General features: G+C 42.0%; 3 protein-coding genes across 3 annotated transcripts in view; 1 reads left to right on the forward strand and 2 right to left on the reverse strand. All coding sequences in view use genetic code 11, as the record gives it.

Moving 5' to 3' along the window:
• Positions 1-3,626: 3,626 nt before the first annotated feature.
• Positions 3,627-3,971, reverse strand: EGR_09812 (hypothetical protein; the record flags this gene model as incomplete). Its single annotated transcript, XM_024499061.1, has 1 exon — positions 3,627-3,971. One exon carries the CDS (start codon positions 3,969-3,971, stop codon positions 3,627-3,629), a length of 345 nt encoding a protein of 114 aa, XP_024346513.1.
• Positions 3,972-8,657: 4,686 nt separating this feature from the next.
• On the reverse strand, positions 8,658-11,653 carry EGR_09813 (tRNA-nucleotidyltransferase; the record flags this gene model as incomplete). Its single annotated transcript, XM_024499062.1, has 5 exons — positions 8,658-9,110; positions 10,080-10,334; positions 10,400-10,765; positions 10,832-11,161; positions 11,615-11,653. The coding sequence occupies 5 exons, from the start codon at positions 11,651-11,653 to the stop codon at positions 8,658-8,660; spliced, it is 1,443 nt and encodes a 480-aa protein (XP_024346514.1).
• A 927-nt stretch (positions 11,654-12,580) lies between these two features.
• The window catches only part of EGR_09814 (Formin-like protein 3), a gene marked incomplete at both ends in the record, with an annotated part of 38,203 nt that continues 37,139 nt past the window's right edge, over positions 12,581-13,644 (forward strand). The window contains 5 exons of the mRNA XM_024499063.1: positions 12,581-12,703; positions 12,740-12,823; positions 12,867-12,943; positions 12,988-13,068; positions 13,335-13,635. Coding sequence (XP_024346515.1) covers positions 12,581-12,703; positions 12,740-12,823; positions 12,867-12,943; positions 12,988-13,068; positions 13,335-13,635 — 666 coding nt within the window. The remainder of the gene's footprint in view (positions 12,704-12,739; positions 12,824-12,866; positions 12,944-12,987; positions 13,069-13,334; positions 13,636-13,644) is intronic.

A 13,644-nucleotide genomic window follows, 5' to 3' on the forward strand; every position in this document is an offset into this window, starting at 1 on the left:
AGAATGCCAGGCGGCATGGCTGGTGGTATGAGTGGTGATGCGGGCTGTGGAGGCCGTGGTCCCACTATTGAAGAGGTGGACTAAATGTTTCTTTTTGTTCAGTCTTTTTTTGTTTTGTGATTATATTTCTCTGTCAACCTTGTTCTTATTTTGCGGGACTTTGAGTTGCCTTTGCTATTCTTTGCGTGGCTTTTTTCTTACCTGTGGATACTTTTTGTTGGCATGTTCTAGTAGTCTGCACTTTTGGCTGAGGCTTTGGAAAGAGGTTTTAGTGGCTTTGGCTCGGTGTCGGCCTCTGCCGCTAGTTTTAGCCGTGAGTCAAGCCTGACTCGTGCTTTCAAACTGCAACTTTGGCTTAGGAAATGCCAGTCGTAGGTGGTGGCTTCGGTCCTGGTTTCTGCCTTATCTCGGACGCCTGCTCTCCCAGCGGCGAAGGCCTCGACTGCCCCCAGGCCTGGGTCAAGGCTTTGCTATAGTGATTGATCTTAAAAATTGACTCAAGAGGCTTTTGGGTGGTGAAAATCTGTGATCTCCCCTGTCACTTTCTTTAAATCTTGTCGTTGCCCCTATTTTTGTTTGAATTATCCATGCCCTCCATGTGCCTTCCTGCCTGATTCTCTCAAGTCCAATTTTACTTCTATTCACTTTTCCTTTTCTGCACCAGCAGATGTGATTTTGAGGAAGTTTTACTACCTCTATTTCTATCTCCTTAATTTTTGTCTGGAATTTTTGATGTGAAGATGCATATCATTTGACTTCATATAGTACACCAGCGTCATCTGATTTCTGTACGTGATGTACTTTACCATTCCGACTCCTGCTTCCACCGCTGTCGGTCGCGTGTTCTTATCTGATCTACCTTTGAAACAACTAGTACTTGTGCGGATATTTTACCAAAATTTCAGCCGTCTATGCCTCTCCGTTAGAATTTTCTCGTAATCGTTAGCTGACACGTCGTGATCTGATGGAGTTATGCAATCACCAAGAGGACAAAACCGGCAAACTGATTATTTGTTGCCCTTTAAATACCCCTAGTGCTTGTACAGACAGGCTTCTAATCGCAGTCGTGGTGACTACTCCGGGTCTAGTCTTTTAGTTTCGATGCGAATCGCCTTCCCTCCCCCCGATGTCTACTAATCATCAAATATAGAAACATACTCCTTTCAATCAGTCTATGCTTAACTATTTTTCAGTGTTTTTTTTTTTTCGATGCGGGACTAAACATTGCCGTATCATTTGCACTTTTCAGAGATGCTGGAATATGTGCTAGTGGTCATACGTTGCTTAAAATGCCACAATTTCAGCTGCTGAACAAACTTGCGTGAAATCCACCTTCATAGGTCATGTTAAAATGTAAATGAAATTCACTATACACTAACCAATGCACAATAATGATATGTTGTGTTGTAAAGAACCACCTGAACATTAAAATTTTTACATAACATCCCGTCATCGGTCTTCGTTAGTCGAGGTAAGAGAAGGTCCGGGAGTGGAAGTACAGCCTGCAGAGGCTCAAGTACCCTCGTGGTTAAGCACACAGTTAGGCTAAATATCAAACCACTGCACTCATCCAACTAGTGAGCTTGTAACCTTTTAAAACCGCCAAAAATAATTGGTGCAACTGTGGAGTCGGTTTCGCATTTCACTCAGATACGAGTATTGCGAACTCGCATCTTATCAATTCTTCAAACAGCATGCTGCTGATGTTTTCACTTATTTCAAGCACTTTTTCACTACTTAGTGGTCGAGTACCCTCGGTGTGCCTACTTTCACCGGCACTTTTACCGATTTTCCATTAGGGCTAGTGGGCTATACAAAGGTTGAGCGAGATCTGCAGTTTTACGAGCAGTGAGATACATTGAAGGCCCCGGTTGGCATTGTAGGTGGTACAGGCTTATCATATTTCACCCAGTAGACAAGTGAGCATTGTAAGAGTTAGTTTTTTTCCAGCTATTTTAGCTGGCAGTCAATAAGTCTGTTGCCTCACCAATTCGGCTGTTTTTAGCCACCATAAGGTGGCGCCAGCATCAACACTTTAAGTATGCTTCTTCCAGTACATCATTGAAGCAATCCTTAATGAACAATTAGAGAGCCTAATAAACGGTACGTTTGAACAGTGAAGCAAGCACCTGACAATGCTCAACTATTAGAGAACCGGATAGCTGGATGAGCTGTACACCATATTTTTCTACTCTATTTTTCCCCGAATACAGCAAAGCCAAAGAGTTTTTAGGCGGTTGGAGTAACAGTGGTGCGCTGCACGGGGACCGACTTAAAATGAATATTCAGCAAATTGTACAACGGCATGGTGCCCCTTTACGATGCCCAGTGGGCATATCACAAGGTTATCGTAAGATGGGTCACTAGGTCATGGCTGAGCTGGTCTGGCAAAAAAATAAGCAAACAAATCTAAATATCCCAAGTAGAGTGAAATAGCTGACTTTGAAACTCTTCGACACTCTTCTAATGTATTCGCCCGAGCCCTTATCAACAGAGCACCGATAGTCTTTCCGAGACCAAATTTTCAGCAGTTGAGAGGGCGGCATCACCGATGGCTATGAAAGTTGTGCCATAGTGCTACAATGGTACGTGAATTTGGCATTCAGAGGAGAGGACTTGCTGCCGAACTACCTATCAAATCCAATGATTCATTTTTCTGCAGCATGGTAGATCTTGTTATGGGCCGCATAAATAGGCTTCATGTCCCCACTCTCAAGTGTTTTAGCCGTAACCTCTCTACCCTTCTCCTAGGACGTAGTGAGCCGTAAAAAGTCGTATGGAGAAACATTGATGACAGCCTATGGAGACTGAAGAGCTCGTGTAATTAAACATCTAGCCAAGATTCCATAACTATAGCATTTACCCACTTTTTTCTTCATCTAGTTAGGTTTCTACTTCTGTATGGTTTCTATAACTCCTCCATACACTGGATCAGTGACTAGATGTGTACCATACTTCCTGTAGAATGTAATTACTTTCACTAGTCTTCCGAAGTTGGTTCGAGTGAATCCGTTGACTACTACGCAAATATGGCAGAGAAGGAAGGCAACCGTCGTGAGCGATTGAATCTGCAGACATTGAACGCCAGTTAGCATTTTCGTTCACCACTGAAACAAAATGTGAATTAAACGTGGCAAACTCATTTAAACAGGTGGCTTTGAAGAATACACACTTTCTCCCACCTCCATCACCAAGGCATGTATCCCTTGAAACACTCAGCTAATTCAAGAAATTAACTGCAGACTAACTCACTTCGCCAGCACTCCACTTGCCGTTTACTTGTGGATGAACAAATCTAGGTTTCGGAGCCTTTTACCAAGAAACATTTTCCTGATAAGCTTAATTATTAAAACGACAAACTTCCAAACGCGAGTGAACGATTTTAATCACACCCAAAACATTCAAAAGCGTTGGAAATATCACACAGCGATGTCAAATTTAAAAGAACGGCTTCAGGCATTAAGCTTTTCAAGGTCATACTCTTTCCAGCCCGCGTGAAAATAGGAGGTGGTTTTGCAAAAAAAAAACATTTATCAAAGAATAAGTTAGAATGATGGGCCATGCCCTGCATCACATTTGTGTGCAGAATAGCCATTTGGTCAGGTCATGACCATCGACAGCAGGATCTACAGGTAGTGCTTGGACCTCAGCTTGCAACTGGGCGTGGGCTTCGGCAGAGACTTCGTTTCTGACTTTGCTACAGGGAACGACGCGGTCTTGCACGTCGGCACAAACGTAGATGCCGCCCTCATGGAAGGCTTCGACACACACGTGGGTAGTGTCCTTTCCACAGGACAAAATCCAGTCTTGACTTTCGACTTATCCCTATTTTTGATGCAAATTCTGGGCTCTCCCCCTTTCCATTTCTCTATGTAGCGGGCCAACTTTGGGTCGATTCGCTTTGAGAGAAGGTAGACCAAATCGACGACGTCTGCTTCGGTAATTTCGGGCTGGCCTTGCTGCATTACCATTTTTCCTGCTTAAACTCGATTGCCCTGAGAAACGAGTCGCCTTGCCTTATATGCTGCTCCGAACGCATCTGATTTGCTCTCGTGATGCTACCACTTCTAGCACTTACGTCCCAGCCTCGTACTACTCTTCCGCCCAGGCACGCACCAATTTCTCGTCAAAGGAAACGCTATTGAAGAGCATTGTCTTAGAGCACACCTGTCTATTTGTTCTTGGGATTTTTATTGACATTCGAGCTAAGTGATCCACTTATATTCCCTCATTATGTATATATATATTCATTATTAATTTGAATTTCTGCCCGTTTATAAAAAATCGGAGAGCTCAAACCTGCTGAACAATTGAGATTGTCTGTCGAATCTCCCACATGCTTTGACTGATAAGTTTAGGCGCCCATGCTCTTGACATGATTGAGGTGCTTTCTACCTGAAAGTGGTGTTCATTTACTAGAAACTAAACAAAGACGGATCGACTACAAAAGATTTTGACTAACACCGTTTCTTGACATAACCTCAACTCTCAACATCTTAGCAACTGATACGTCACATCCATAGGGTGTGGAACTATGCCAATAGGTGAAACAGTTGAACGGTTTCTTAGAACACAAATTTAACTTTCAGTTTATTTTTGATCTTTGATCTTGTAAGATTCGTTAAAATGAGCCTGCATTAATGTTTGGTTTTGCTGAAGTTTGACTAGGCTTCAAGGAATCCCTTCTAACTCCAACAAAAGTGTGGAATCCTTCTTTGTTTGCATTACGAATGCGATCACACAAACCTGGGATTGCCTTATGAGGCACTTATCAAGCCACTCCTATATTTAACACAGTTTCACTTTTTCACAAATATTTTGAATGTTGACTCAGGCTCTTGTCTCCTGTATGTAAGTCATCTGACGACCTTTGAGACTCTCTCATAGAGTCTCACAGTTGCATGAATACCCTGAAAAGTTCACCGACTTACCGTAAAATGAGGAGTAAAGCATCGCGATTGACTGTCACCATTGTTGTTCATACATTATCAAAATCCGGAAAAAAGTGCCTTTTACAGTGGAATTCCGTAGAATTTCGAACCGAAAGTGATGATTTTGAAACCACGGGTTTCTTTATCGACAGACGTACTGAGTACGCAAGGGAGGTACGGTCAGCGTCTACAGGCTTGGTGGTTATAAGACCGTAAACTCACTTTCGAGATCTCATATTACCGCGGTTCGAAACTGCTGGGAGGCATTTCTTCACTTCACCCTTTGTACTTCACCCTATACAGATGCAGGCTGATCACGCGAATTGAACGGGTGAGAAGTAAAATGGAACATTTTACAAAAGTACAGTTTGCAGCAGGTTTGGAAGAGAATTAGATTTTAGATTGCAATGATGAGCATTAGTGAATAAAATATCCCAGGAAATCATATCAATTTTTAGCAAAAAATATCGACACTGTTGCACGGACACTTTCGGTCTTTTCCTCCGCACCTCTAGCCATTCAGCTATCACATACCTCCAGACCGATACATTCAATACTGCCTTCAAATGCTGAGTTGCCTCGGCTTTGGGCCCATTCCGATGGCGACTACTTGAATTAATGCAAAATGCATTTGGCGCTCCTTCTACTGTCTCCCACTGTCGCGAATGCCTTGGAGAGCCATCATTTTCGAGCATGCAACTAAAGGCGGATATTTAAGCCAACAATTTGTATCGTGCATTTACTCAATGGGTCGTTTCCCCACGATGCATGAATCTTCACACGTGGAAAAGATGTTTTGATAACCTCGGGTTTTGCTAATTTTCTCCTAAATGCACCTTACGCATTACAGTGGACACGTGGAATGAAGACTCGCCCCATTCAGTTAAGGCACAGTCCAGCCCCATTCCAATGCTGGACTGACTGGCGGTATGAGTTGTGTTGCATTTTTTCCGTAACTAAGCTCCCCAATAATGTAGTAGTTACAAAGAGATTGAGGAAGCTACTCTTTTCAACTCCACATTGGTTCACATCGATCATCTTCATTGGGTATTTAAAATAGTACTTAGAAACAAGTAATGTTTACAAGCGCTAATGCATTGAGAAAAGCACAGGCGGTTAAACTGCATGCATTTTTCGGCTTTTCTCCTTTGACTGAATCTCAGAGTTACTTCTGCAAACACATCCCGAAACACAAATCTTGCGACCAAATGGTTAACGGAGTCGGAAGATAACAGTGCCTGCTTGGTGGTCTCTCTTCCAACTAGAGCTATTGCCTTCAGCCTCATGATATTTGAGCAAACGATCACTGACAACCGACAGTAACATTCGATAAACTCTTCGGTTAATGAGTAGTACAGATTGACCAGTATAGGCTTTCACTTATGATGAAATGTGGAAACTAATCGTTGCCAACCCTAATACCAAGCCATCTAGGCTTCTTCGCCGACCATTGACTAAAATGAAAACACCAACAAGAAGAAAAAAGGCCATAACAAAAAAGCGGAACCTCATTAATTGTTTCGCCCCAGTTAATCGCATAACTCATCTTGTAAATTATGCGAATATCAACCAACCAAGGAGCTAATTTGCGCTTTGTATGTGGATACATTTAAACGCCTACATTTCTCCCAATTCATTTAAGCTGGAGACATGCTGCATTGAGAAAGAGGAGATGGGTCGAAATCCTGAGATAGACACACATTTCCATCACTACAAAACTTCTACACTTTTGTAAATTTCTATTTTCAAGGTTGAAAATGATTAAAGGAGATGACAATAGTGAAAGATTCCCGATTCTTTGCAAAACTCCTCCAACCTATTAAGAAAAACGCTACCGTTATTTATCTTTTTGGGATATCTATAAGTAAAGAAAGGGCAGGAATTCCACAAAATTAATGAAGAAATTTAAGCCAATTGCCATTAGAAAACCCCAGGATGACAGTTTAAATCATATTCACCACTATATATCCGGCAAACGGAGGATACTAGTTACGGAAACTTCTCATACCCAGAAAGTACGCTGAAATTGTTAGCCACTTTTAATTCGCACATTATACAATTTAAAGATTGGATTAGATCAGAAAAAAGTAGGCGAATAAGTAACCAGGTAGCTACTTTTAAAAATCCGAACTGAAGACAGTCCTGAGCCTTGGCATCTTTTTAAATTGTTGGCGTTTCAACTCTGGATTTTGCTGACAGTGAATCCATCCACCTCTTGGTGCTCCGATCCAAAGGCAACCATAAAAGCAGTACTGCCAATTTTAAAGTAGTAATTTTTTTCCCAGAAAAATTTCTTGATCATTCCTCAAAATCTAAGCCTCAGGTCCTGCAGGCGAGCTCCTCTGCGTTGCAAAGGATTGTTTTTTTTTTCGAATTTTTAATGGAAATTTAACAGAACAAAGGACTGGAGTGTGTTTTCCAGCGGTGGCGCAATCAACCCGGAGCACAACAGGACTGTATGAGACTGACAGCTCATCGATACCATGAAATAATGTCACATGAGTGTGTCACATACCGATGAAATGATGTACAACAAAGCATAGAATTTGTAGGTACACGGACAAAGATTTTATGCTGTTAGGTTTGGCCCTGTTTATCCTCCTCAGGCATCAGAGCATAAAAAATGGTCAGCAATTTGACCCAATCAGGGAGGCTGCTTCATCAGCAGAAGGATATAAATTTTAAGGGGAATTAGGGCCTTTGTGAATGAGTGATTCCGCTACATCGGCGATACGATGAGCTGCTCCCAGCATTCTGCAAATATGCAAAACTTCACTTCCCTACCATAATCCGTGTTAGCGTCACATTTAGGAGTGAATTAGAGCGCCGAAGGTGTTTTTTAATTTTGATTGAAGTCAATGTGTGAAACAATTAGTTGATGTTAAAACCATAAAAAGAACTATAGAACTACTTGAAAAATCCGCATCCTGGCGCAATTTCTCACACATTCTTCAATGAATGAGCAAGGATTTTGAAATGCCTACATCAACAAACAAATATTCATTGTCAGAGCAGAAATTTCGGAAAATTACAAATCTAAATCGAATACCGACACTCAAGTCTCTGCGTAAATCTTGACAAATGAGATATTTAAATAAAACTGATGCACAAAATTTGCTTCACAAGTAAAGCTACTCACTTACTTCAGTAAACGAAGCGCTACGCTTCAATCCGTCTTCCCAAATCATGTAAGTAAACACCGAAACGTCTTAATTATACGAACTCTTTGTGAGCAATAACTTAGCCGGTTTCCACCTTACAAACGAGAATCCAAACGTCGCAAAAGTCCACCGAGCCACCTCCTCCGCACCCGACTTTAAAGTAAGAGGACCACACTTTCCCACGGTTACAGGTGATAAACGGAACTCAGACAGATTCCATCCAACAGAGGCTTTGGCCCTAACTTCTAACCGTAAGTTGGTAAAGAGGAGACTCCCTCCTAGTACTTGAAAGTAAATCCACTTATGTAGTGGGCCAACTGGGACCACGTTTAGCAAGTCGAATCATTACCACAAAATACGAGCACGATATTAAATTTGCATATTTGCAGGGCTGGAGTGCATTCCAGTTGGCAAATTTCAAAACAATCGGTCCAGCTTCAAAAGTCCAACACCAATTAACCCACCGAAACCAAACCAAAACAGAGAATCAAGTGAAAGAGATATATATCAACTACATATAATTACAATCATGACGGCGTAGAAAGAAAGCTGTCTTCCTCCAAAGCTACCGCTTTCGTCGTTTAGCGGGAACAATAGGATTCCTCTCAACCTCCTCTGGCGGCATCTGCGACACCTTCTGGAAAACCCCCGCATCCAGCAATGCCTCCTTTTCCATGATGCATCCTGATTCCACCCAGATCTTCCGAAGACCCTGCAAAACCGGTCGCAGTTGTCGACCCTTGACGCCCCACTTCTCGGTCACTATGATACCGTTGAGAGGAAAGCGAGGTGCTTCCCAAGCCAACCAGGCGTCAAGGTCGTCGGAGGTGCAGAGGTAGCGTACTGCTTCGGTAAAGATGGGTTTTAATCGAGTCTGGTCGAGGGAGAGAAGATATTCGCGCTGCAGGCGTTCGATGATGTTGCCATCGGCTGACAGAGACTGTCTCCATTCGACAAGGAAGTGGAGAATGTTCTGCTCCAGGATGGAAGGACGAATTCTTTGAATCAGTGTGTCCACCTAACGTGACAGCGCAAAAAAGGGTTTAAAGATATCTATTAATTACTCAGTAGTTTCCTATCGATGAATGAAGTGTCTGGATCAAATATTTGCTTAACTGGATTCAGAATTGGCAGATTAGCTGGGAAAAAAGTAAGACAATCAAGGGCACCAGACCGATATTTTACAGTCTTTTAGATTTAGCCAGCATTAATAGTGGCAAGATTCTTTCCAATGCCAACCGAATGGGGTGCAAACAGGAAAACTCACAAAAACCAAAAAGGGCTATTACCTTGTGACCTGTAGGCATGACAAGCATTTCAGCTATTAGATAGTGTCGGGAAATGTGACAGTACCTAATGAATAGTGCCTTTCCGTCTAATTCGTTTCACTTTTGCATAGTACGGTGTCCATTACCGTACCCCCTGGTATCCGTACATATGTAAATACAAAATGTGACAAGTCTTATTTATAAACTAAATTCGACTTCCAATGTCGCTAGACTTTAACTAACACAAAGCAACATCACCGCAATTTAAAACACACAATGTGACTTGTTCCTAGTTCTGAAATGTCTTATGTAGAACTTTAGTTTAAAAAAAATTAATGAACAAGATCGCAAAGTCAAAGAATCAGCATAAAAGCCCTGGGATATTAGGAGATCGGGTAGCCGGGAAATGTAATGCATACATGCATGATAGCTGTACAAGTTCCAGTCTGATAGGCGATCCAGGCTTCTATGTGGAAGACCTAAGGTGTTATCACGATGGATGGGAGAAAAGTGAGACCTGTGACTTTAGCGTATAAGCTCTTTTTAAGCCATGTAAAAATCGAAAGCAAGATTTGCCTTTTAATAATACAACAAATAAGAGTTAAACGAACAGAGGAGCCAGATAGATCCCTTCGTAAAATGCCAAGTTAGGGAGTGTCAAAGTGGGAAACGGCTCAAATGAGAGAAAGCAAAGAAGTGGGAACAAAAAAACAACTTACTTCATCTATAGAACCAAAAGCAGCGGCGGCACATGTCGCAGGATTCGCGTGACGATCGAGAATACCGCTAGCAAAGACCCTATCCATCTCCGTTAAATTCGGCTTCGCAGGCAGGCCGCAAGCCTCCGTGACGCCAGTGTCGGCCATATAACGCAACAGGGACGGCGCAGATGGATAGCCGAAAATGAGCCTTAGTTCCGTCCATATTCGCTCCCCAGCGATTTTCTCCAAGCCCTTGCTATTCTCGGCGATAGCCTGGAGAAAAGGATGAGGTAGAATCCTCAAAGTTTAGGGGATGCTTTCGAAAAAATCCCACATACTTTCAAAGCAGCCTTATCATGGTTGTTAGGATCTGTGGCAAGACGTGCGTGAAAGCGGAAGTAACGAAGGATACGAAGATAGTCCTCCTTAATTCGTTCCGCGGGTTCACCAACGAATCGAATGCGCCGATGTTCCAAATCCTCATACCCGTTAAAAAAGTCGTAAAGTTTCCCACGTATGGGATATCTTGCGCCATCACCGGTAATGTTTGTCCCGAGATCACCAAAGCTGACATCGATGAACATGGAATTGACAGTTAAGTCTCTTCTGCTAGCATCTAACTGCCAATCCTTGGTAAAAGATACATTTGCGTGACGCCCATCTTGGTTTGAATCAATTCTAAGAGTTGTGATCTCATAGTTCACCTAGAATACAAACGATTCCAATTTAAGACAATCAATATCAGAGGAATGAAGGGAATCGAATAATACCTTATCGTTGATTCGAACAGTAACTGTCCCATGAGACTCCCCATTGCGATTTAAAATTCTCAATTCCTCTTTCGTGAACATATCAATCATCTGTGTGGGTGTTGCTGTGGTTGCTAAATCAATATCCTTCGGTTCCTTTTTCATGAGAATGTCTCGAACACCACCCCCAGCAACACGAATTTCATAACCAAACTTGCGAAAAAGGTTGTTTATGTAAACGAACTCTGGACTGTGGAAGGCTTCAACACGAGATAAGTCGATGGACTTGTCACTTCCAATGATCGCCATTTCGTTCTTGGAAGATGACATCGGCACAGAAGTTTGAGCAAACTTATTAAGGGTTATGGAACAAAAATAGCACAGTTGAGAAATAAATGGAGAGAAAATCTCAAGATATAACCCCCTACAAACTCTTGAAATCATCCATAAGCTGTCTATGCACACAAAAATGCCAAAAAAGACGAGGAGGGAGAATTGATCCGTGGGTAGAACGCGAAAGTAACTTAAACACGCATAAAGAAGAAGTAGAAAACAAACCAAAAACGCGCAAAAGTTTGAAAAACAGAGATAAAAAAGGCGAAGTATGTATTTTATAACGCAAAAGCTCCTAGTTTTTTGAAAATAAAACAGTTGCTGGCTGACGCATGAAAAGTACTGCATTAACGACCGGTGTTAAGACTGTGAGCAAAGAGGCACATTTTGGCCCTTTATATAGGTACAGCAATTTTTGTGGATTATAGTCGCACCATGCTTTATGAAAATCGAGACATCTTAGCAGCATACCAAAACTTTTTGTCGGTGGTACTTGTTCTTTTCCACCATCTTGGCCCAATTAAAACTTACACAAAACGACAGACACCACAATTACAGGTAATTCTACTGAAAACTATACGCCTCCTTTATGAAATACGATGGCGGTTTGAAAGAGGTGAACAGAACTAAATACTGTTATTATGAAAGACTAAAATTAGCTACTATCTAAATAAAAGCTAACGTTTATAGCCTTGACTCAGAAAGTGGCTTAGTTTAGCTATAAGCTTTCCTGTTTGGCAAGCTTTTTTGTTTTAATGGATCGTAGACCTTAGCTGTTTTTCAATTCTTCTCGGTATTTGCATCAATTTGGTCAGTGGGGTTTGTGCTTGGTTGTGCTGCAGCTGTTCATCTACATTTATTCAGATTATATATCTTTATCTAGCATGCTGCATTACTATGTGATTTTGGGCCAGTCATGACTTAGATCCTCAACCCCACCTACTTTAACTTGCTAACGGCAAATTGTATTGGCATAACGCTATTCAAATCAGATTTTGTTGGTATTTCACATGTAGGTTTTTTACTCCTAATTCACAGTACGGCTTCTTTCCCATAGCCGGTCCTTTTAACCGGTGTATACCTTCTTGTGTTCTGTTAACTAGTTAATTAACACACGACTATTTCACAACTAGTCATTTAAGAAAACCCTTTTAATCGTTTGCGTGTGTATTATTTCTGTATCTTTATGAGCAGATAATTTGGGTAGGGTTTTTCAGTTACTTCTTAACTCTCACACTTTGTTAGCAGATTCCGTTGGGTTTATTTTAAAGCATTTAGTAGATTTTATGGTAGATAATGTCTTGTTTTGCAATTATATGGTCAATTTTGCATGCTCATGTGGTTCAATTTTCATCGAGTACCATTAGTCGCTTACTATTCATGACTCTTCTACAGTGCTTTACGTAACTTATTTTACAGAAATGCGGTAATTGAAAAATGACTACTGAGGACTTATCTGTGTGGAATAGTTTTATTCAATCTCTCGATGTCGACCCGGACAAAGCAAAGAACATCGAACAGCTTCCAGAGGATCAAAAAAGACAGCTCATCGAGTCCTATGTGAGTCCGCTCGCCCATTCTCATACTCTTCGCTAGGCAGTCAAAACCTCGAAACACTCTGCTTATCACTATGTAACACTGATCAAGGGTCTGCGCAACTATCGTGGTACTCTTACCAAAGTGAGTGTTTAAAGGCGACTTCTCTGATTTATGCCCAATCTAGTCACGGAAGAATACTCTCCAGGCAGCACGCGAGGTCCTAACCTCCACGGAGATCTCCCTTCGAACTAACAATGTCTCGTACGTCAACCGATATCTGAAGAGACTAAGTTTTTTTATCTCAGGTGGGTCTACGAGTTTCTTGACAAGGGAGGGCTACAAGCTCTACAGGAGTATATGTCCAAGACTGTCCGAAATATGCTCAGGTATTATTCTCATTCCTTACCGTTTCCCTTTTTTTGTCATTGTTCACGGTCTTCTCCCCCATTCAAAAAGACACCTCCAAAAACACGCCGTCACAGTTTCACCGTCCTCTTCAACCTCTCTGTAAGTATGCATGGGTCTGATTCCAGCTAACTCGCGGGCGCTTTCCTTTCACGCCAAACTCTGGTTGGCTGACCGATCCAGCTGACCTACTGCGAAAGCCTCATCTAACTTGACTAACAAATCTATTTACTTTTTCTATTCTCAGTCATGCCATTCTGCCACCCTGTGTCTGCAGACGTCGGAACTGCATGCACAGCACTTCTGGATTGGATGAAGATAGGAGCGCAGTGGACTGTCAAATTGCAGACTATGATGAAGAGATAATATCATCGGGGTTCTTTTGCCACCGACGCGGTCGCAGGAAGCCTAGTAGTGGTGATCGAAGTGGTAGTCTAGATAATCGTCACCGTTCTACTGGAAAGGATCCGTCCTCTGCATCATCGGCCTCCATTTGCGAAAGCGTCCACCTTGGAGTCAAGTGCTACCGTGCGCTTCTCAATAATCAGGTGTGTTAA

Source organism: Echinococcus granulosus (assembly GCF_000524195.1).
Source record: "Echinococcus granulosus chromosome Unknown EG_S00169, whole genome shotgun sequence".
Classification (NCBI taxonomy): Eukaryota; Metazoa; Platyhelminthes; class Cestoda; order Cyclophyllidea; family Taeniidae; genus Echinococcus; species Echinococcus granulosus.